At 52.4% G+C, this 24,412-nt stretch overlaps 1 protein-coding gene across 2 annotated transcripts; it reads left to right on the top strand.

Moving 5' to 3' along the window:
• Window positions 1–861: 861 nt before the first annotated feature.
• On the top strand, window positions 862–23,675 carry BAG3 (BAG cochaperone 3). Of its 2 annotated transcripts, none has more exons than XM_044240625.1 (4): window positions 862–1,200; window positions 16,411–16,737; window positions 18,564–18,968; window positions 22,300–23,675. In XM_044240625.1, the coding sequence occupies exons 1-4, from the start codon at window positions 1,021–1,023 to the stop codon at window positions 23,119–23,121; spliced, it is 1,734 nt and encodes a 577-aa protein (XP_044096560.1). In that variant the 5' UTR covers window positions 862–1,020; the 3' UTR covers window positions 23,122–23,675. The 2 variants fall into 2 exon arrangements, with proteins under 2 accessions (XP_044096560.1, XP_044096561.1); XM_044240626.1 differs by having other exon boundaries at window positions 22,303–23,675.
• Window positions 23,676–24,412: the final 737 nt, after the last annotated feature.

Here is a 24,412-nt window from a genome sequence, read left to right on the forward strand (position 1 = left end):
GCCCAAATGAAGGTCAAGATTTAAGATAGCCAAGAAACCATCTCTACCATAAAAAAGATCCAGACCCAAAAGAAGGTGATTTGTCTTTAGAGTCGTTCAATGCAATGACAGTTTGAATATCTGAGATGCAGAAAAGCACGGCTGACGCAATCTTTTTTTAGGCTTCCGAAGAAGGCAGGTGAATTTCTATTTGTATTTGCCTTTTCTCCCCGGCTTTGTTACGGTGTCAGATCAACATTCCGGAGCTCCTCACGCCCTTGAAAAAAAGTGAATACGTACTTGAGGGACGCCAGTGTCCCCAAGTTATCAGTGTATAAGGGAGCAAAGTGGGGTGTGTGTGTGCGAGACTCTAGTTTAAAATCCACGACTTTAAAGGCTCACGGTGGCTTTGTTTTTTATAGGAAGGAGCGGCAGCAGGCACCCGCGCGCAGTCCCAGTCCAGGGAACACCCACTCGGCTCCACGCAGAGGGAGGGAGTCTGAAAACCGAAACCGGCCCAGCGCTCACCGACGACGCCCTGCCGGCCACCCGCCCCGCCAACCAGTCGCGGCCCGGGAACACCCGCCTGGGCCGCTGGGCGGCGGAGGAAGGAAAGGGGGGAGGGGCGGCCGGCCCAGGCCCCGCCCCCCCCCCGCCCAGGCCCCGCCCCTCCCCGCCCCGCCCCGATTATAGCCGATGACTCAGGGCGGAGCTCCGCATCCAGCCCGCTCGCCGCCAACTTCTCTGGATAGGACCAGAAGTTTCTAGCCGGCCAGTTGCTACCTCCCTTTATCTCCTTCCCGGTTGGCAGCGAGGAGGCTCTTTCCAGACACTTCCACCCCTCTCGGGCCACGTCACCCCCTCCTTTAATTCATAAGGGTGCCCGGCGCCGGCTTCCCGGACACGTCGGCGGCGCGCACCGCTCTCGATCCGGCCGCGGCCAGCGAGCGACTCGGCGCCTGGAGGCCCGGCACCCCACGACTCGGCTCCCCGCGACCCGGCACCCCGGCGGCCGCCCCTCCGGGCAGACCCCGACCCAGCATGAGCGCTGCCACCCACTCGCCCATGGTGCAGATGGCGTCCGGCAACGGCGCCGGTGACCCCCTGCCCCCCGGCTGGGAAATCAAGATCGATCCGCAGACCGGCTGGCCCTTCTTCGTGGACCACAACAGCCGCACCACGACGTGGAACGACCCGCGCGTGCCACTCGAGGGCCCCAAGGTGAGCCAGCCTGCGCCGCGCCCTGGCCGGCGACCCCCCTCGACGGCGAGCGGCAGGGGCGGCTGCACCGGGCGGCGCTGCGGGGACCCTGGGCGCACCTGCCGGCGGACGCCCGCGCCCGGCGTCCTGTTGTTGGCAGACCCCGCTGCGGTCTGCCCTTGGTTCGCGTCGGGGCGAGGGGCAGGCCTCGGGGAGGGGGGGAGGGGACTCCCTCCCCGGGCCACGTTTGGTTCCCGGGGGTCGGCCCGGGAAATGCGACCCACGCGGTGGCGCCAGGTGCCGTCCCGCGGGTCGAATCCGAGGGGCCGAGGGTCGGGTGGCTGGGGCGCCAGGGGCCCGGAGGGACGGCCGGCCTGGTCAGCTCCGGAGGCCCGGGCCAGGCCCCGCGGCGGCTTCGGCGGCCGCTCGCCCACCCGGCCTGAGGTCCGGGTTTCACTGCTGTCCGCGCTCGGGCGGACGCCGTGGGGGCCCTCGCAAGCTTGGGGGGTGCTCTCGAAGGACTTTTGCGTCCTCAGTTTCCTCAGCTTGGTCGAGGGGCATCTTGACTTTGTTGTCCCGGGCACAGAGTGACTCAGGGGCTGAAGTAAATACATTTGTCCCCCTTTTTGTATCTGCAGTTAAAATTGTATTATTGTTTGAAACGGTTTTCCGTAAGAATACATCCGGTATGATTTGTTGAAAATAAGTTGTTCTTCTCCCAGGCAATTTCTAAAGATATGAGACTGTCTCATGGTTGACCATTGGCTTAAGACATTGCCTCACACTGGCATGAAAGAATTTTCTTTTTTTAATGACATCCATTCCCTTCCTCGTTATGGTATTAAGATACCTAGGATTAGTTTCTAATACACAAATAACTAATACAGATGTACTTTTGTGAACGCACCAGAAGTATGTCTCATTTACATATATGGAAAGTTATATGCTCTTTAACTCTTAAGAGCATGAAAGTTTGGAAATAGAAATTTGGAATCAGTAAAAAAAAAAAAAAGAGAGAGAGAAATTTGGAATCAGTCTGATTACAGCTAAGTGTGCCACGCTTCCAGTTTTCTATAAATTTGAACTATTTTATTTTAAAATTTTATTTATCTATTTGAAAGGCAGAGATCACAAGCAGGCAGAGAAGCAGGCAGAGAGAGAGAGTGGAGGAAGCAGGCTGTCTGCTGAGCAGAGAGCCCGATGAGGGGCTCGATCCCAGGACCCTGGGATCATGACCTGAGCCAAGGGCAGAGGCTTTAACCCACTGAGCCACCCAGGCGCCCCTAAATTTGAACTATTTTAAAGTAAAAAGCCTGGCAAGAAAGAAATACACTTAAAGAAAGGGTCCTGTTGTGCTGTCTGGGCAAAATTTTTTTTAAAAAGCCATAAAGAACTGGTCAGTTGTTTTGAAGATTTAAAAATTCACAAAATTTTAAAGTACATTATAAATCATTATTTTAGGAGAAATAGTTGTATCATCCACTTTCCTTTGTATGCATTTTTTAAATTAAAAATATTGTTGAGAGCCTGGTGCTCAAAAGTGAGATGTTGAACATTCAGCAACTTACATTTATGATAAATTAATTGTATATTTTTATCTGAAAATTAGTACAAGAGTATGTAATTAGCCAGGATGGGCATAATTATATATACTTTTTTGGTGTCTGTTCAGCCCATAATTGGGTGAAACTGAAGCGCATTTCAAACCAGTCCTGTTCCAGTGTTCTGCATGGATGTAGATTTTTGGTGTGGTGTAAAACTATAATTTCTCAAGGCCTCCTTTATATAGAGACAGGGACTGTCAGAATCTGCCAGCACCCTTTGTTGTGAGTGAAGGTCAAGTTTGAACATAGCTACTGTAAGTGTAGCATATACCCAGATTGCCAACACTTTGTTTTTAGAATAAGACTCACCCAGCAAGCTGAGATCTTTGTGTACCCATCCAGTGGATTGGTTAGGCTGTGGTTTCATAAACCTTTTGAAAGGGGAAAAAAAACAGGTTGAGTTACTATTGTTGTCGACAAATAGAGAAAACAGCTTCTAGATCAGGTGTCTGATGCCAGAAAAGTGGATTTGAAAATTAAGTCAGAGTTTTGAAAGGCCCACGAAGATCTTTTTAGCTCATTCTCTTCCTTTTACAGAGAAAGAAACCCAGATAGTTCAAAAAAGTTTCCAAGGGTCACTCAGCAGGTGCTAACAGCAAGGAGAACTACACCAGAAGGTGCTGATAAGAGGCAGGGTCTCTGCTCAGAAGACGGTAGAAGTGTCTAGAACTTTTGTGAAGCTGTGAACCGTGCCGGCTGGAATATTTGGTTGTCTTTGTGTCCTCCTGGCCACCAAGTGCTGCGTGGCTGACCTCTGTGCTGTGATTACTTGATGGTGATGACTGGATGTGGTAACTCAAGAAATGAGTTCTCTTTACCAGGTTAACTGCCGGAGGTTTGCCAGCGTGGCGCCTGAATTGAAGGAGAGAATAAACATTCAGTTCATTGGCTCTTTGGGCTTCACGGCTTTCATACCTGTGTTTTGAGATGCACAGAATGTCTGGAAGACTAATTCAGTTTCACTTCCATGAATGGCATCTTCCTCTGAATGAAATACAATGGAAAATCCTTCAATATTGTTTTATATTAGAAACTGGCTTCTTAATGCATAATAAAAAGGGGCCCTGGCATGAAACAAAGGGCGATTTTGGAGGAGCTGAGCTAAGAGGACCCTCTGAACCTCCTTATCTTCAAGAGGAGATGCCATCAGTCAATAAAGGGCCATTTGTTAAGAATGAAAAAACAGAGGAAGCCCTTTTTTGGCGGAGGCTGGGAGTGTGGGGGAGGGGAAGACTGCCGCTGGGCGTTTGCAGTCTAACCTTGATGGTAAAGGAATGGCTTTCAGGGAAAGGAAGGGACTAGAACTTCGTGTTTCACTGAGTCTTATTCTCTGTGGTTTTCCACTTGGTCTCCCACAATGCCCTGAGGTAGTTAGAGTGACACTCTGTCCCTAGTTTTACAGAGGGGGCAAGTGAGAGCAAGTGTCTTGCCTTTTGTTGAAGAGGCAGGGCGGCTACAGGCGAAGACTTTGGGCTTGATCCAGCTCCGCTCCAAGCAACTGGACCTCCCCACCTGCAGTCTTCCTGGATGTCGATTTTCTGAGCACGTGGGTTTGCCACTAATCTCCTGGCAAGTTCATTCCAGTCCAGGCCCCTTCCCTGGCAGAGAGGTTGGCGCTCACTGAAGATAGCAGCCGCACCTCCCTGTTACCCCCGTACCAGCGGCTTTGGGGTGCTGTGTTGCTGCCTCACAAACCTTCCTGGCACCAGAGGGAGACCCTTCTCGCTTCACGGGCAGGGCTGTTCCAGCTTTGCAGATCTTGGAGGTCACCAGCACAGATCCCCAAGGCCAGCAGTCTCCTGGAAAGCCTTTAAGAACGTGGATTGTCAGCGGGGTCATCCCCCTACCTGCCTCCCCACCCCCCATGTTGAATCATATTTCTCAGGATGGGGCCCAGACATTTGGGTGTCAGAGAAGTTTCTCTGATGATCCTGATTTTGCCAGACTGGCATTTGGGAGCCACTGGTGATCCCATTTTGTAGGGGGAGGGGAATTGCAAGTTAGTGCCCTCCTTCCTGCAGACAGGCCCTGGAATCCTACAAGCTGTGCCTGCTTAACATCTAAGCTGCAGATCCTTTGCCTGAGGCCCCATCGTCCTTCTTGATCCAACTCCCCTTGTACCTGGCTTGTGTGAGTGTGAATATGGGGGTAGCATTGCCCGGAGTCTGACTTAGGGCAGTCCGAGACCCTCCTGTACCCCAGAGAGAAGTGAGCCAGAGCATTTCCTTCGTGCTTTGCCCTTCCACCAGAAGCTCCTCATAAAAATCTGACCGATTACACTTGTGCCCTAGGAGAGAGATGGAGAAATGTCCTTTCCGAGGAAATTGGAAATGTTTTGACTTATGACTGAAGTAGGGAGACCCATTTATTTTCTGCTCCAGGTTTAGCAGAGCCTCCTGAATTTTCTTAAAGATGAGATCATTCTGCTCTTTGCAGATCGATTGCAGGCTCTTGGGCCTCTTAGCAGAATCTGAGCACGATCAGGAGATGTGTGGCCGTTCTTTCTCCTTTGTATTTTCTAGCAAGTTGCATGATGGGGGAACAAATTCCTTTGCAACTGATGACAGGGATTTGTTGGGGGGGGGCGGTGAAGAGCATGGTCAGAGGCCTTAGATGTCCAGCTCATCCAAGACCTTCATTTTACCCTCCAAAGAACAGGCTGTGTTTGGTTTATGCAAGAACTGAACATTATTTGCCCCTGTTTCATAGGGTAGATTTGCCCGGGAGCTGTGGCGGCATTTGACATTAGCCAGGGCCAAGGAGGGCTTAGCTGTCTGATGCTCTTGGGGGCTGGTTGTGAGGTAGAAAGCTTCAGACCACCTAAGGCTTGATCAGCCCTGTCCTCTTGTCCTCATTTTTGGAATGACACACAGTCGCCTTATATAAGGCACTCTACATGTTTATTAGTTCCTCTTGACCTTTTTAAATGGTCTGGTGTTTACCATCAAAAATAGGAAACCATGAATAACCCAAACCCACTCTTTCTTCTTTGCATTTTTGCTGCTTTAATGTTGCTCTTAAATACTTAAGAGATCTTACGCAGGAAAACTGGGAGCAGAAGACAAAGGCCTTGCTTATTAGGAACCTCTGAGGACCCATTCGTGCTGATGAGCACTGAGGAAACCTCTGTCGGCCTGATGGCCTGATCGTGCAATTCCCGAGCCCCTCCCAGCATCCCAAACTCGCAGCTGGACTTCTGAAGCTAAACCCCAGATCCTGTCCTTTGCAAACGTGGACCTTGCTCCTCACTGCCCGCCTGGCCCTGTGTAACTGTATGGGGTGTCTGGTGTTACCAAGTCTTCACATATTTCTGAGAAGATTTCTTCAGGGGCCTTAGAAGCCAGGCAGCTTGCAAAAGCTTCATGAGAGAGAATTCCTTTAGGACAGAATGAACCTTATTGTTTTCTTGTTTATCTCTATATACACACACACACAGCATGCATGTGCATATATACCTATGCCAAATGCTGATTGGGTACTTTACAAACCTTATTTCTTTAAATCCTCAGAACAGCTCTCTAAGATGGAAACTATTAGATGCATCGGAGGCCTGTCAGCTGTGGAACCATGGAAAGACTGTTGTAGCCAGAGGTTTTTCCCTCACCTGGGGCAGGGGGGTCAGGAGGGGTGACAAATAATGTGCCCCGCCGTGGGCCTGGCTGCTTCTAGAACTCCTTTATGCTTGGAGCATCCCAGGCACGGCCCCAGTGGTTACAGACCACTTGTTTCCTGAGCCTGTGTCTGAACTTAGGAGATGGGCCCAAGGCTCCCTTCATTCATTCCATCCGAAAGTTCCTGAGCTCCTGCTCTCTGCAAGTCATGGTGTTCAGTGCCTCTGGAGGACAGGTCTGTCTCCTTCCATGCCATTCTCCGTGCCGCATTTCTGACATGACCCTCTCTCCAGATGGAAGTGGGCTGTCTCTGCTCCAGACTCCATGTTACTTTGATTGGAATCTTTCTTCCAAAAGGTGCCACTTGTCTGCTTTGCCTGGGCTCTAATCCCCATGGGCTGAGAGTTGTGCTGGGGGGTGGGGGTGGGGGACTGTCCTCTTTCTGCCCCTCAGTGCCTGGCAGGCTCTCCAGGCTCCGTAAATGGTTCTGTGCGGAGAAGGGTAAAACCCGGGCCAGGCTCCGGAGTGGACAGGCTGGTAAAAGGAAAGCCGCCCTTGTTGCAAATCGAAGTGCAGGCTGGAGCCCAGAGTTAGTGGAAGTTGCTGGAAGCCTTCTGTCGGTTTTTAAGCACTGAAGTGTTGTCCTGGGCTCCCCAAGGTCCCGCAGGGGCAGGTTCCTTTTTACTGCATTTCTAAATGGCCTCTTTTGCACAAAGGACTTTAGTATCGATTTCCTAAGTCTAGAGATGATTTCCTTTAGTCTGAGTCTAGAGAAGCTCTTTTTTGTCCCCACCAGCGATGAGCATCTTGGAGCAGATGAGCTGGAGAGGCCCGGAGCTCCCAGCAGCCAGACGCCGCTAGTGCCCAGCTGCACAGAGAGCAGCCTCAAAGGAGTCTGTCTCTCTCTTTCCCCATGTGGCTGGCAGTAAGACCAGACGGTGCACAGTGAGCCTTCTTATTCACTGTCCGTTCAGAAAAGCCCAGAATTACAGATTGCTCACTGCCTCCGTCAAGTGCCTGTAAACGGAGTGGCTGCCCCAGAGCCCCCAGCACAGAGCGGTGTCCCCAGCAGCTGAGGGGAGGCTCGCCACCGGTAATTCCTGAGCATCCTGGTGGAGAACAGCCATTTCCTATTTTGAAATCACGTCCTCTGTGTTCGTGAAGGTCCAATTGTAGATTTCCACTCCCCTGTCATTTTAAAGATTCTTCTTGAACCCTGGATGGATGAGTGAATAGTTAAATCCAAACAGCAGGAGGCTAGGAAAGAACTTGTGTGCAGAAGACAAGGCAGCCATATCACCTTTTGAATCTTCCAAATTCATCCCACAGACCCTGAGTGTCAAGACGGGGACCAGCTCTCGGGTCAGCTGGAGCTGGGTTTTCTCCCTCCGGAGGCCCCACGCGGGGCGCTAGGGGCTGTGGTGACTCAGAATTGAGCGGAGCACCGGCCCTCGGCCCTCTCACAGGCCCTGCCTCAGCCAGGCAATGACTCAGCACCAAGCACTGGCTCCCTGGCCCAGAGCGCACTTGAACTGAATGTTCCAGGTCTTGAGCCTCAGCCCAGCTGGACCGGGCAAAACTAAATGCTTTCTCCCCTGCTGCGGTTTACCCTGGGAAGATGAAGAATTTGAAGACATCAGCCACAATTACTATGACAGATTATATAGGTGGGGAGGGAATAGTGAAAGGGTTAACACATCCCCAGCCTCGACGTCAGACAAACCTGGGATCTGGTCATCAGATGAATCAGTCCTCCTCTCTGAACCTCAGTCTCCCCTTCTGTCAAATGGGAACACCACCTTACCTGTCCAGCAGGACTGCGAGGATCAGGGGTCTAGTGCCTGGAAAGTGACGAGTCAGGGCCCGACCGGACCTGTGTGTTCAGTCCGTGGACAGAGTCACAGCCTCTGCCATGAAGTAGGAGGGGAGTCACCACGTGGCAGACACATCTGTCTGGACATGGGTCTTTTGGCTCCCAGGTAGGCCTCAAGTCTTTTTTCTCAGAAGCAAGCCTCTTACCCCCTCGTACTACCTCGCTGGCTGTCTTTTGACTAGTGCCTGGATGCCCTCAGCACCCTTCCCCGGGGTTCCCATGCCCCACCTAATTTGGGGACACAACAGCGGGTGGGGAGGGGTCAGATGAAGGCTACTGGGCCTTCTGGAGCCTCAACCAAACCGGCAATGCACAGCCCCAGCCAAGTTCATCCCTCAGCCACGACAGGCCAGGAGACCCTGTTTCCTGGCCTCTTCTGCATGGGGGTGTGTGTTAACCCTTAATCTTGACTCCTGTAGGGGGGTGTCTCCCTCCACTTCTCTGTACAGACCCCAGGGCTGTTGCCAGGCAGGAGTAAGGTGCCCTGTCGGTGTTGTGGGGAAACTGAGTCACGTTAACTAGGGGCATGGCTCTAAGGGGTGGAAATGTCATTGCAGGTGGAAGGAGGAGGGGGGTTTGCTACGTGCCACCACCCCCGTGGGGGAGTGTGGTTGTTAGAGCAATGCCTTGAGCAGCTGCACAGGGTCAGAGGAGCATCCCCAGGAATTCCCCTCAAGGAAGCTTCCCTTGGTTAAAGGGACCCTTGCCCTCACTGCAGTTGGTGAATTGGAGATTTGTGTGTGTGGGGGGAGTGATTTTGTACAAAATGTGTATCTAGGGAAGCCCTGCATCCTGATACCAACAGACACTTGCCTAACTGGTGTCTAGCAGATGGTAGAGCCTCGTGATTGGTCAGCGTCCCGCCGGATGAGACCAGACCTTGACAATCCCAGGGAAGAAGCATGAGGGGGCCTCTTTATGTAACTTCAGTTTGCTTCCTGATATGGAAATGTCAGGTATTTTTCCATCTGTGATTCCTGATTTCAGATCCTTGGAGCAGGTGTCCCTGCTCCTTTTTTCTGAAGAGGAACTAAGGTTTTCCTTTCCCTGAAGCCATGAGTTCGGGAGCTGGGCATCGGGTGACTGGGGTTCTCTCTGGTAACTGTCCGTGTGACCTTGGGCCACACCTGCTGCATGGAATCCTTGAGGAGGGCTCTAGAGGGTGGGGGAAACAGGGAGCTGGAGACCGATGCCGAAATGCCAGCCGTGGTCTGTGGTGCCTATTCTGGAAGGTGCCCACACACCCTGCTGGGGACACACTGAGATTGTTGGCGAGACGCCCGGGGGCGGTTCTGCTCCCGCACAGATCCTCCTGCCCCAGCCTGGCCTGGCTTTCTCACTAGGTCCCAGGGGCAGGAGTGCAAGGAGCCACAGTCAGTCAAGTTGAGTGTGGATTGGTCCTTGGGGCGGGTCTCTTCAGAGTGCTGGGCTGGGGCTTCTTGGGGCAGGATGGGAGTTGAGGGCTGGGCCCCTAGAGTGTTGGCTGTGTTCGATTCCAGATTGTAAAGCATTAGATACAGTTCCCAGCAGAGAAAATGGCACCCTTGCTAATTCGTGTCCTTAAGACTCTCAGATAAAGGGGCTTCTGACTCTAATAGGCTTATTACCGACTGGCGAGACCACTGAGGTTTTAGGCATTGTACGCCCTAGGCTCCACCAACGATCCGGGTCTATCAGTAACCATTTGTGGAATAAAGGAACGTGATTGTGTAGGGCGCAGGATGGGCTCAGTTTACAAAGCCTTCCTTATGCCTCATTTCACTTACATTTTGCAGAAATGCCGGGGGGCTGTGGGGATTTTTACAGCTGGAGAAACTGAGTCTCTGTAGCCGGCTGTCCGGTCTGAGGGCACAGAGCTGGTGAGCAGCAGCGGGGGACACCGGAGCTCAGGGTGACAGCTTGAAGCCCTGGGCTCACGCGGGTTCATTCCTGCTTGTTTGGACACAGCTGCAAAGAGAAGAGGCGTTGATCCTATAGAGAGCTTTCCCCAGTAGGAGCACATCGGGACACCTGTCTCAGTGACCCCAGGATAAAGTCTGTGTTCTGGTAACAGGCAGTGAGGTCCAGCCGCCAGCCGCCCTGTCACTGGGCTGTGTCCAGACATTGTGGTGAGCACAGACTCTTGTCTTACCAGCAGCGCCGTACACGGGCTTCTGAGGAGAAGGATTTTGCCTGCTGGTCAGAGTTGCCGGGTGTCCATTAAGTGCCCAGACTTGGCCGGAGGGAGAGACCCTTCATCATGGTGCCGTGGGAACTGAGTTTGGCTGAGGCACCCATCAGATGGGCAGTCATACTTAATTCATGTCGAGGGCCCAAGCATACCAAACAGAAAGTCTTGGAAGGATGTTGAAACTCAACTGTGCGTGCTTTAGAAGGAAGTTTTTCTTTTGTTTTGTTTCCTGCCTGCTGGAAGGGAGCCAAGCTACCTAATTGTCATCCAGGCCATGGATACATGGGGACCTCAGGATTCCTGCTTTCCTCCATCTTGTTTTCTTTGGTTTAGAAGTTTTTCTTTTTGAAGTTTCATTTGTTTTTGAAGTGTCATTAGTAAAAGTCAACACCCGACCGTTGTGAAAGCTCTTCTGGCCTCAAAACCCAATTATAGGATGTGTGTCCTACTTGAGACTCCAGGGCTGTGGAGGCGGAAGTGCTCTGGGGCAGCCCTGAAAGTTAACCTCCGCTCCTCGGGCCCCCTTGGCTCAGCCCACCCTGGTGGGACCTGTGACTTATAGGTGCTGAGAACACTTTGGAGAGTGCTTTGCCATGAAGTTGGAGGTTGACAGGGGCTGTTTTCAGGGTTCAGAGGCCACTCAGTGAATGGGGAGCCGATTGTGGATAGGTCAAGGCAAACCCTGCTCCCCGGCTGTCCCCAAAGCCACGAAGGCTGTGAAAGTGCAGCGTCTGGCCGGGTGGTTGGCATAGGCCGGGGTAGCTACCCAAGGGCTGGTGTTCTTGTCCTGCTTTCAAGGCACTGGGAGTCGTGTGGTGCCAGGGTGGCACAATTAGTTAAGCACCTGATTCTTGGTTTCTGCTTGGGTGTGATCTCAGTGTCGGGAGATCAAGCCCCAGGTTGGGCTCTGCACTCAGTGGGGAGTCTGTTTGAGATTTTCTCTCTCTTTCTCTCTCTCTCTTTCTTTTTTGTCCTCTGCCCCCCCTGCCTTTGCTTGCTCTCTCTCAATGAATAAGTCTTTAACCAAAAAAACCAAAAACAAAAACATAAGACACAAGGAGTCCTTCCGGGGGTCAGTGGCCACCTCTTCACTTGGGACATGAAACATTGGGACACCTTGAATCCCAGTGACTTCCATTTGGATTTAACTGAACACCGTTAAGAGTGGTCATTTTTAGATTTCTGTGACTTCAGCTTTTCCTTGTTTCTGAGCTCTATGTAGATTTTTAGAGCTATAGGGGACCTTGGAATAAGTGTCACGGAGATGCCAGAGCAGGACAGAACTTCAATGGATCAGTGTTTTTCAGTGCGGTCCAGGTTGGGCTTAGGGTCTGCATGTTTATGCATTTTCTGGGCACTCCTGGTGCCGCCTCGAGTCTGAGAACCACAGCTTCATGGAGTATCTGGGCTTTGCCTTCATTTTACAGCTAAGGAGAGTGAGGTCCAGAGAGGGGTTTATGAGCTGCTTATGTAACACACATCTTTAGGGGCAGATCCAGGATTAGGACTGAGCGCCGTCTCTTTCCACATCTCCTGGCTGCCCTCTTAGTGCTCACATTGTTATTAAAAACCAGCAGCAAAGCTCTGGTGCTCTTTTTTTTTTTTTTTTTTAAAGATTTTTTTTTTTTTTTTAATTTGACAGAGAGATATCACAAATAGACAGAGAGGCAGGCAGAGAGAGAGGTAGAGGGAAGCAGGCTCCCTGCTGAGCAAAGAGCCCGATGTGGGACTCGATCCCAGGACCCTGAGATCATGACCTGAGCCGAAGGCCGCGGCTTAACCCACTGAGCCACCCAGGCGCCCCAAAGCTCTGGTGCTCTTAAGCGTGCTCGTAAGCAAGCAAGACTTGCCTATGTCCAAGGTCTCACCCAAGCTCAGAGTCTGACCCCAGGCTTCTCTAGTAATAGTACCTTGCACTTAACAGGGCATATTTTGGCTCATCTGGGGTAATTTTCTCAGCTTTTTATCCTGCCATCTCATGGAGTTGTTGGGTGCCCTGAGATACATCTCAGGGTTTTACTGTCATGCGAAGCAAGGGAGAAGAATGGACCAATTCATTTTATAAATGAATATAGTGAGACAAGCAGTGAATGTCTCGTTTCCTAATCAGATCTTGTAATATGGATTCCTGACGTCTTTGCCCCAAGATAATGATGAGCTGAGCTGCCCTGGGAAGTAGTTCCTGGAGTGCTGTCATTATAGCTAGAGAAACTGCACTGGGGCCTGCCTGGTCATGTGATCGTGACTCATTCGCGACCCCTACCTCCCCAACCCCCCCACCCCCGGCCCTGACACCAGGAGCGGTCCCTGGTCCCCACTGAGGTCAGAAGGGGGCAAGTCATGGGTCCTGCATCGGGAGTGCTGGCCTTAACCAATAGGCTTCCAGATATGCTGGAACTTCTTAGGGGATTGAGGAGGCATGTTCTATTCTGCGAGAATCATGAACTGTGATATTTGTCTCTTTTACTTTTTTCATTTTATTTACTAATTTTTTTTAAAAGTAGGCTCCATGCCCAGCTTAGAGCCCGGCAAGGGGCTTGAACTCATGACCCTGAGATCAAGACCCAAGCTGAGATTAAGAGTTGGATGCTTAACTGACTGAGTCACCCAGGCTCCCCATTTTGCTCATTAAAAAAAAAAGTGTCTTTTTTTGTTAGATTGTGATGAAAAGCACCCTAGAAGACAGAATGGGCCATTGAACCCTTTCCGGTGGTGCTTTCTGGTTAGTCAGCAGGGAAGCATCTGCTGCTGAGAGGAATCTACTGGGAGCCTCTTACAGAGCTTCGTCTAGGTGGGAGCTTCGTTGCTGGTTTAAATTATTTATTCCTATACAAGTGCTCAGTCTCTCACTCTGTAAAGCCGATGTGGTTTTTCTGCTTACCCCCAGCAGTGTTTTGCTAAACAAAACCCCAATCAGAATGGGACAGGAGCATTTTTTTAGATGTGAGACTTGTGGAGAGACATGGGGTTCCTTATGAAATGGGTCAACTCACGCAGAAGCCAGAGTGCGGCACGTCAGGGCCTCCAGCCGCCCTTAACCCTTGCAGCCGTCCGCACCATCGCCTCGGGAACTCCAGGCTCAGGACTCGGTTTTGGTCATGGCCCTTCCCCCTCGCTGCTGCTGTCCTGCCAGCCACGGAGGCCTCTCCATTTCCTCCTCCTGCTCCCCTCCCTGGTCACCCTTCCCTTTCCAGGCTGTCCGCCCCCGCATGGCCTGCCCTTCCTTACTCTCATCCCGGCCTCCTGCCGTCCTTTCCCCATGTGTCCGGGTTTCTCCCTTCGGCTCCTTCTGTCTTGCCGAGGCCTCTCTTGTCAGCAGCCCTTGGACCGTGGATGTGAGGCCTCTGCACTGTGGCCTTACGTTCGTCAGCTCAGCACTGACCTTCACGTGCTGTCCCCATTCCCTGTGCTGCTGGGGAGTCCAAGCAGTGACCACAGCTTTTCTCCACCAATCAAACCATCAAGACCAGGCACCTCTTCCCAGACCCAGGCGGCGTACTGGCTCCAGGAGGCAGGCCCCGCTGTCACCTCCTCTGGGCAGGAGGAAGTACTCTTGGTTCCTCCCTCCTTCCTGCCTTCTGGCCTTTGCCTTCCCTTTACTCTTGTAGCTGTACAGAATCTATTCAGTGAGATGCATTAAATGTGCAGCTCTTGGCAGGCCTGGCAGGCCTTCTGGATCCAGGGGCTTCCCCCAGGAGGAGCCAAGCCTCAGCCAGGTCCATCTAAGGTTTCCAGGCCCTGGAAGGGGCTGAGCTGGAGGCACAGCTAACAGCCGGCTCTGCGGGCCTGGGGGGGTTGGCAGCCTGCCCCTGTTAAAATCGGATCGTGCGGGTGGAATGCGGCAGGGGCTGGGCAGTGTGGGGGTTCCTGAAGTGTGTGCTTTGATAGGTTTGTACGTATGTATCTGCCTGTTCACCACCTTGCAGAGAAAGAACACTTCCGTCCTGCCAGAGGGTCCAGCACCCTCCCAGGGACTCCCCCTTCCCACGGGGCGGCCCCTGCTGTGAATCTTCCGTCAGTTCGCCTTGTCCTTGGCTTTTGATTCCTTTGACGCTTTGTGGTCTGCGCAGCTCAATTGTGTGCCTCTCTAGGACAGCCCCATCCTAGCTAGAAAAGCCCATGCCTGTCCCCCATTGACAAAGCCTCCCATGCTTTCTGGCCGGTTTTGCTTCCTGTGTGTTTCCTGCTGTCTCAGACTCTCTCGTAAGCCCCTATTGGGCAGGGATCGTGCGTGGCTGGTCTGGTGAGCCCACAGTACCCAGCATCTGGGTGGCTAGATGGTCACCAGGAGGTGGTGGGTAGATGAAGGCTTCCTAACTGCCCTGCCCGAGGACTGTACGGATAGCTGAGGCCTTCTGTATGTGGCTGGGAGGGAATGGTGAACCCCCAGGCAGCAAGCAGAGAAGATGCCCAGGACTTGTCCGGGCCCCTGCTTCAGGCCGGAAGGAAGGGCGCCCCGGCGAGGGGATCACATGCCGAGATGGCGGGTTAGGAGTCGGCACCGAGTAGCGCTGGGTGTCCTCGCTGCCTCTTGCTGCTTCCCTCCTGGTGCCCATCTCCCAGCAGGAATTGGCTTCTGAATGGGAGGCCTAAACCCACGGCCTGTTCTTGGGTGACCTGAGAGCTAAGCAGGCTGAAATAATGCCGCCACCCCGAACACGTGGGTATTCTAATCTGAGAGTGCCTATCTGCTGGTGTCCCCAAGGACACAGCGACACCTTTGCCTCTCCTGTGTGCGGGAGGCCCGGGGCAGCAGGAGGGAGGCAGTTGATAGGGTCTGAAAGAGCTAAATTCCAGGCCCCACCACCGCTGCCTGTTGCACACAAACACAGAAAGAAGGCAAAAGTACAATGGCCAGTCCCTCACAATGCAAATCAGCTTTCCTCACTTGTGACTGGTTCTGCAACAGTGAGAAGCAGACCCTGCAGGCTCCCGGATTCTCAGGCTTTGGCATTTGTTGCAGTTCGGAGAGATACGTCCTTCAAGAAGGATCGTTCTCCTTCATCGTTGACCTAGCCAGCTGTGTGTGGGTGGCACAGTTCCAGAGTCCTCCTCTGCAAAGGACCGTCTAGGAGGGTCAAGACTGGACGCCTTGGGGGTCCCTGACTTTGGTTGTTCAGCCCCTGGTGAGAAATGACATTGCCCCGTGAGGGACTGACGGGCCTTGTTGTCTGAAACAAGATCTCTCTCTGTGGTACATCTGGAACTTGGCCTTCTTAAGGGTCCCAAAATAGCCAGGCGGCTGAAGGGACAACTTCCCGAGAGGACAGGAGAGGGACCCCAGCCACTCCCCGCCAGAGCAGCCTCTCTTGGCGTCATCGGACCAGCATAATTCATCCTCCGTGTTTGTTCTCCTGCTGCGCTGCCCGTGTGTGCCGCATCTCCCTTTCTTGCAGCTTGTTCCGAAAATGTCCCCGGGTAGGCGGCCTCGCCCCACTGCCGCCTCTCTGCAAGGATGTCCAAGCTGTGTCCTGTGTTTGGGTCCAGCACAACCCTGTGTTGTTAGGAAACGCTAGGACCTTTGAGGAAGCGGGGAAGCTGGCAGTAATTGAGTGAGTTGGACTTGACTCAGCCTCGCACCTTCTGATCTGCGTCTCTGATTTGGGGGCAGTCAGTGGCTGTCCTGCATGCTGCTGCCAGCTGTCACCCGTAAAAGAAACCTGTCCGACCAGTTTCGGAAATTGGAGCCTCCCTGTGCTTAATGGACACTGTGACTCGCCTGCTTTCTCTGGATGCCCCGAACTCGTAAACTGCTGCCCGTACGCCGGCCTTGTCGTGGAGGGGATATCTGGCAGACGCAGGGGTGCCTGCCAGCAGCCTCGCCCTCTGGGCTCAGCTGGCACGGCTGATGCCGGAGGTGGGGGAGGGGCCCAGGATCACTGGGGAAGGTGGCACTTAGCACCATGCTTTTGCCTCTGTGGGGTGTTTTCTTCCCAGGTCCTCACCAGACTGTTTCTCCTTTCTGTGTTGCAGGAAGCACCGTCCTCTGCAAATGGCCCTTCCCAGGAGGGCCCCAGGCTGCCCGCTCGGGAAGGCCACGCCGTGTACCCCCAGCTCCGACCAGGCTACATTGCCATTCCTGTCCTCCACGAAGGCACCGAAGGCCGGCAGCCACGCCCTTCCTTTGTCTGTCCCCAGCCAGGAACACAGCGATTCCGAACCGAGGCGGCCACAGAGGCTCCTCAGAGGTCCCAGTCACCTCTGCGGGGTGTGGCGGAAGCCACCCAGCCAGAGAGACAGTGTGGACAGGCGGCGGCCGCAGCTGCGGCAGCCCAGCCCCCAGGCTCCCACAGACCTGAGGTAAGGACAGCGAGCCGGTGTGTTCCAGGGCCGGTCCCAGACTCTGGGCCAGACACCTGCTAACATGCAGGCATCTGGGCCCTGCCTGCAGCAGCAGAGGTCACCCAGCAAAGACAGCGTGACCGCCCGCACAGCGTCCCCCAGCATTTCACAGGTGTGATAGGATACACTGCTTGGCCCGAAGACATGAAGGCGGAGGGGCGGCATTTCTGGGGCTGGAAGCCTGGCCTCCGGCTTCCTGATGTGCTGCTCCGCACTCCTCCCGCTCTCCGTGTCACAATCGACTGCTTGGAGCTGTGCTGATAGGAAAACAAGGCGGCATACCTGCCCACACAGTGTCCCGTGGTTTAAAAGGAACCCAAAGGGGCACCTGGGTGGCTCAGTCAGTTAAGCGTCTGCCTTCAGCTCGGGTTGTGATCTCAGGGTCCCGGGGTTGAGCCGTCTGTCGGGCTCCCTGCTCAGCGGAGAGCCTGGTTTTCCTTTTCCTTTCCACTTGTGCTGACTCTCGCTGTCTCTGTCACTATCTGTCTCTCTTTCAAATAACCAAATAAAAAAGAAATAAAATCTTAAAAAAAAAAAAAAAAGGAAAAGGAAAGGAGACCCAGAGTGGAGAAGGGATGTCAGCTGTTCAGCTGTTTGGCGATAGGATTTTATTTAAGCCTGAAGCCCATGCTTCAGTACAGTAATCACCAAAGAGTTCTTTTTTTTTTCTTTAAATATTTTATTTATTTATTTGACAGACAGAGATCACAAGTAGGCAGAGAGAGGCAAGAGGAAGCAGGCTCCCTGCTGAGCAGAGAGCCCGATGCGGGGCTCGATCCCAGGATTCTGGGATCATGACCTGAGCCGAAGGCAGAGACTTAACCCACTGAGCCACCCAGGTGCCGCAACACCAAAGAGTTCTTAATCCAGTTCTTAGCTGGGATTTGAGGGCCTGTGGATCCCCGTAGAATTCCCAAGCAGTAAGCCCTTCTGGTTTTCCCATCTGCAGCCTGTCTGGTTGTGTCCCCTGTAGTGCTGGTGAGCACGGATGCTTGCTCTGTCTGTGCCCAGAGTTAGCCTTGCCTCCTTTGGCTCTGTTCTTTTCCTGTCTTGAAGGAGTACCTGTATTTGTAGTATTTTTGTTGTAAAAATCAGAAGTCACACATTAATCAGAGAAATCTGAACAGAGTCCTTTGAAGCCAGCTGGGGAAACACCCACCTCTTTTTCTAGGTGGTCGTGGGCTGGCCTGCTTTGGGCCACGCAGGATGTGCTGCTCCCCGTGCCCAACACGATCCCCTGGGGTTAGAGAAAGAGGTGACGTCAGTAACAACAGGAGTAGCAACAACACAAGGAGCACATTGAACACTTCTGTGCATGGCCCTGGGCTGAAGCATGGCCACAGATGGTCTTACTGAATCTTCAGCTCAGGAACAACGGGGCATTTTTTCCCATACTTTAGATTCTCAAAAGGCTATCGAGGCGCGCCTGGGTAGCTCAGTCGGTTAAGTGTTTGCCTTTGGCTCAGGTCATGATCTCGGGGTGCTGGGATCAAGCCACCCCATGGGGTTCCCTGCTCAGCGGGGTGTCTGCCTCTCCCTCTGCCCCCCAACTCCACTTTTATGCACTCTAATTAATTAATTAATTAATTTTAAAGAGACTGTTGAGCTGGCAAGAATTGGAATGCCCCTTGGCTCTAGAGCCCTGAGTGCTAGCGGTACATTTTGGAGATGGAAAGGTTTCAGGTAAAAGGTCCGAATGTGTTATCCTGAGCAGGCACATGAGGGAGGCAAGGTCGGAGCACCAGGGCAGAGGGTCCCTCATGCCTCTTCTCTCTGTCTTGCAGCAATCCCAGTCTCCAGCTGCTTCGGACTGCTCGTCCTCGTCCTCCTCGGCCAGCCTGCCCTCCTCCTCCGGCAGGAGCAGCCTGGGCAGTCATCAGCTCCCCCGGGGCTATATCCCCATCCCTGTGATACACGAGCAGAATGTCACCCGGCAGGCGGCTCAGCCCTCCTTCCACCAAGCCCAGAAGACCCATTACCCAGCTCAGCAGGGTGAATACCAGACCTACCAGCCGATGTACCCCCGGGTTCCAGGGGATGACTGGGAGCCTCGGCCCATGCGAGCAGCATCCCCATTCCGGTCCCCTGTCCGGGGTGCATCCAGCCGGGAGGGCTCTCCAGCCAGGAGCAGCACGCCAGTGCACTCACCGCCGCCCCACCGTGTGCACACCGTGGTCGACAGGCCTCAGGTACGGAGTCCGTGTCCACAGCCCGGCTCCGGCAGCGGCTCTCCAGGGGCCGAGGAGCAGTATGCACACCCCCTGGGCCCTCTGTGGGTCCTAACTGGCTCACACCTGTGTTCCTCAGGGAAGTGAGATCTGGGAATTGGCCGGTCACGTGCAGAAGTGCAGGACGGGCACTGGGAGCGCTCAGTACTTCTGCAGCTTCTGCTCATGGGTCACTGCGGCTGCCTTCGGGGCGGAACCTCCGCTACCTGAGGACAAATAGCTCGGCCCCATGTCTAGTGTCACTCACACACCAGGGACCCGGGCACCTTAGTGCCCACCACATTTTTTCAGGGCCCTTGAGACCCCTTCCACACCCCAGCCCCAGCCTCGTCTCTAGTGTCCTGGGCAGCTTGTCTCCTTTCTCACAGATACCCCTTCTCCACTCGGCAAGCCCTTTCTATTCATCCCACCCCTGTGCCTTTGCTCATGCTGACAGAAGCCCTGAAATGCCATCACAGCCCAGGTTCTCCCTGCCCTCCGAGGGAACAGCCAGTCTTGCCTCTTCTGTGAATCCTCCTCCTCCTCCTCCTCCTCCTCCTCATGGCATCCCCTCACAGGCCCTCATGGCTGGGTGTGGGTTACTCTGTGCATTCTGAAAGCGTTCATCTGTTCAGCTCTGATCTTAACGACAGGAACCTGTCTTCTATCTCTCTCCTTGAGGGTGAAGGACCACGTTGTCTGACTGATGATGGGCGGGCTGGCCGGGAAAGCTTCCAGCCTGGTGAAGTCCCAGGCACAGACCTATTCATCCTTCAGGGGCAACTTGTAGGGCACATCCTGGAGGAGGAGGTCATTCATTTTCACAGCTTATAGTGTAGCAGAGTCTTGAGCAGCTCTGGGCCCCCCAACGTGAGCAGCGGAATTGGTTCTCTGCCACAGTTTTTAGAAGGAAAGCCCTTCGTAGGCAAATACGTGGGGTGTTTTACTATAAATGGTGATAACATCCTCCTGTGTTTCTTTTTTTAGCTTCTTTATTTGGAAATAATTTCAACCCTACAGAGGAGTTATAAGAATCATACCAAGAAATCCAGTATACCCTTCATCCACATTCACTGTTAACATTTTGCTCTGTTTGCTCTGTTTGCTCTGCCATTTCTTATTTCAGTGCATATCATCCATGTGGTTCGTTTGTTGGACATTTAATGTGGATATTGTGCCCTCTTATCCATCAATAATTCAGGAAATATTTTCCAAAGAAAGACCTCATTCATAACTACCGTCCAATGATCAGAATCAGGAAACTTAACATCCTTATAACATTGTTATCTGATACCCAGTCCACTTTCAAATCTCCTTGATAGCGGTTTCCCCATTCCAGGATCTAATCTAGGATCATGAGCATTGTATTTAGGTATCCTTTCTCTTCAGTCTCCTTCAATCTGGAACAGTTCTTCGGACTTCTTTTGCTTTCGTGACCTTGACATTTTCAGAGTGTACAAGCCGTAGAGCAACCCCTCTTGAGAGTTTCTAAAGTCATTTTTATTACTGAGAGATCATTTTAAAACTCAAAGTGGGGTGTGTGGCTGGTCCCTGAGTGGTAAAAGCCAGAGTTGAGGACATCCACATTGGCAAAAGAGGTCTGGTGGCAGAGGGTCTTGGCACTCAGATGCCTACATAGCAGCCAGATCCTAACTTGGGCTCAGGAATCCCAGGAAAGCATGTCCATGTGCAGAGCCGGATGCTTCCCCTCGTGTCTTTCCCGCACAGATCCCAGAATCGGTGAAACAATATTTAGTCTTTTTTTTTTCCTTACCCTTGTTTGTGGTGGCCTCCCTTTTAGCGTTTGTTCAAAGATCTCTTTTTGAAGGTTTGCAGAGATTTGACTTAACAACATTATAGCGGAATTTAGTATTTTAAATTGGGAGTATTTTAGAAACCATGTAGTCTAACTCTTATTCTCCAGTTGATGAAGTGAGGATGTGTGAAATTTTTAAAGGGGCCAAACACTTGGCAAAACACTTTTGGCAAAAATACTAATTAGGAAAGCTATATGCACCCCTGTGTGTATTGCAACATTATTCCCAATAGCCAAGATACGGAAGCTACCCAAGATTCCATTGATAGATGAATGGATAAAGCAGACATCGAGGGCATATACATTGGAATATTACTCAGCCACGAAAAAGAGTGAACTCTTGCCGTTTGCAACAACATGGATAGACCTAGAGGGTATCTGGTGAAAGTGAATAGTTGGTAAAAGAGAAATACCATATGATTTCACTCATACGTGGAATCTAAAAAACAAAACAAAAGAGTAAACCAAAACACCCCAAGCAGACCCTTAAATCCAGACGATAAACTGATGGTTGCCAGTGGGGAGGCACATAGGGGATGGGCAGAATATGAAGGGAATTAGGAGGTACAGACTTCCAGTCACAAAGTCACAGGGATGAAGTGAGGTGTAGGGAATACAGTCAGTATCAAGAGAACGGACGGCGGTTGTGCTTACTCAGGTGAGCACCGCGGACGTGTAGAACTGTCAGGTCACCAGGTTGTGCTCCTGAAACAAACTGTCGTCTGTCCACTTCAATCAGGAAAGAGGGGGTGGGATGTTCACTGAAATGCTGGGAGAGCCAAGATATTTGTTTTAATTACAGCTCATTCTAGAAACTGCCACTTACAGTTACCTTAAAAAGCATCTCGGCCCGTGTAGCCAGGAGTCAGCGCAGGGACACATGGCCGAGTGTTGGCGCAGAGGAGCCCCGCAACATCCTTCCAGAGCTCACTATTTCGGGCATCGTGCTTATTCTCAGAAAAATACATCAGTCTGGGCAGAAACCACGAGGCTGTCGTAGATTTTAAAAAAGAGATTACACCTTTTCCGAAACAGGATGTGGGACTGTCCTCCCCGGAACAGAGACAGTCCCCCTGGCGGCAGGGAGAGGTTGTGGCAGTTACTCCCCCACGGCTGCCTCGCCAAGATTCTGAGTCATGCAGGACTTTGCTTGGAGCTAAGCTAGCTCGGCAGTCCGCAAGGTTTTGGTGAGCAAGTGTTCATTTTTGAAAACTGTATCGGTTTTGTTTTTGTTGCCCTAGAATACCATCTACAGAAAAGTTCAGTGAGCAATAACAGACGCATAGTCCAGGGTGACGAATGGAAATGAATGGTTCGGTCCCGTACATGATCAGGATGTTTTCATTCTGTAACTGTATGTGGCTGACTTTGAAAATCTCTGCTGCTGTTAAAGCCATTCCCCAGTTTTCTTTCTAGTCAGTAGTACTCGCTACAGACAACCGCCTGGGACTCTCAGCCGGGTATTAAAAATATCTTTATGTCCTTGCCTCTTTTCAGCAGCCCATGACTCATCGAGAATCTTCACCTGTTCCCCAACCTGAAAACAAACCTGAAAGCAAGCCAGGCCCAGTTGGACCAGATCTCCTTCCTGGACACGTCCCGATTCAGGTGATCCGCAAGGAGGCAGACTCGGCACCTGCCACCCAGAAGCCCCCACCCGCCTCGGAGAGGGTGGAAGTCAAGGTTCCGGCGGCTCCGGTTCCTTGTCCTCCCAGCCCCACCCCGCCTGCTGTCCCCCAGCCCCACAAGAATGTGGCTGCCCAAGAGGGGGCAGCCCCTGGCCCTGCCCCCGCAGAAGCCACACCTCCCAAACCAGCGGAAGCGGAGGCGCCCCCAAAACACCCGGGTGTGCTGAAGGTGGAGGCCATCTTACAGAACGTGCAGGGGCTGGAGCAGGCCGTGGACAACTTCGAAGGCAAGAAGACAGACAAGAAGTACCTGATGATAGAAGAGTATTTGACCAAAGAACTGCTGGCGCTGGATTCGGTAGACCCCGAAGGACGAGCTGACGTCCGTCAGGCCAGGAGAGATGGTGTCAGGAAGGTTCAGACCATCCTGGAGAAACTTGAACAGAAAGCAATAGATGTCCCGGGTCAAGTCCAGGTTTATGAACTCCAGCCTAGTGCCCTTGAAACCGATCAGCCACTGCAGGAGATCATGGAGATGGGTGCCATGGCAACAGACAAGAATAAGAAAAGTGCCGGAAATGGAGAAGATCCACAGACAGAAAGCCAGCAGCCGGAAGCCAGAGAAGCAGCAGCTGCAAACCCAAGCAGCACCGACACCACAGACACAGCTGGAAACACAGCTGCCCCGTAGTCCCCGCCACACTCAGCAGACCCCAGCGCTGGGAGCTGCTGGTGTGTGTTAGGGAATTTTAAGTTGCATGCATTTCAGGGACTTTAAATCAGTTTGTTTTTACTGTTCGTAGGCACTTGGTACACAGTAACTTGGGTGGAGGCCAAACACACTAATTAAAGGGCTAAAAGGAAAATGATGCTTTTCTCCTGTATTCTTATTCTGTACAAATGAAGAAGTTGCTTGTTTCAGAAGTTTAACTCCACTGCTTGTTGTTGGGGCCCTTTCTGTACATGGGCATCATGTGTCAGCCGTGGTTGTAAGCTGTTTTCGTGGGGCTCTGGACCGAAGGAGGTTTTTGGCTGGTGGGTGGGGTGTTGATTTCCCATTGCACAAATATGGAACCCATTTTCCAGAAACAATGCCCTTTTAATGGGATGACTCTCTTCATCTCATAGCTAAAATAGCTAACTTCAAATAGAATAAAATGTACAAGGAGCCCTAGGAATATCTATATGTTGGATGACTTTAATGTTACATTTAAAAAAGGAAAATAAAGTAATAATATAACTCAAGATGGTTTTTGTGATTTCTGAAGTTTGGAGGAGCGGCAGCATCAAGTCTGGGTCTCGCTGGCTTCAGGAACAGTCCGTGGCAGCTGTGTTAGCAGGCCGGCTCTGGGATCCACGAGCTCTCTCTGGGTCCGGCTCGTGAGAGAACAAGTGACCATCACGTTTCATCCTCAGATCACAGCTGTGAACCAGGAAGACTCGGGGCTGTGCACCCAGGGGATGGGAACGTCGCTGTTCGGATGAGCCCAGCTTGGGCCGCCCCAGCAGCATCCTTGCTCACCTGGCCTCAGGCCGCCCTCGGGCCTCAGCAAGGAGCTGGGAGGTTTCAGACGCACACTCGAAAACCAGTCCCTTGTGATGGCCAAGGCTGAGCCAAGTGTGTGCGGTCCAGGTCACTGGGGTTGAGAATGTGTTCTGTGAGAGTCTTGGGGTCATCTTTATCTGACACTCCTCTGAGTCATCAGAGCAGGCTGGGTGTCTCTTCTCAGATTGGGTTCCTAGAAGCCACTGGGGTTAGGATCGGGTGCACTTGGAAGCCACTGGGGGCAAAAGAGACTTCCTTGTATGCCAGTGTTTTTGAAAGCTTGGGGAGGACCACCAGCCTCTGACTGCTAGATTTGGTGTTTTAATTGCTTGTAAATAAAAAATGGACAGTCTTGAGAACTTGGAACCCTCAGAGGGCATGTTGATGTAGAGCCCCCGTGCCGAATTCCTCATGACTGTACTGAGTTTAATATTGG

Source organism: Neovison vison, chromosome 2 (assembly GCF_020171115.1).
Source record: "Neovison vison isolate M4711 chromosome 2, ASM_NN_V1, whole genome shotgun sequence".
Taxonomy (NCBI): domain Eukaryota; kingdom Metazoa; phylum Chordata; class Mammalia; order Carnivora; family Mustelidae; genus Neogale; species Neogale vison.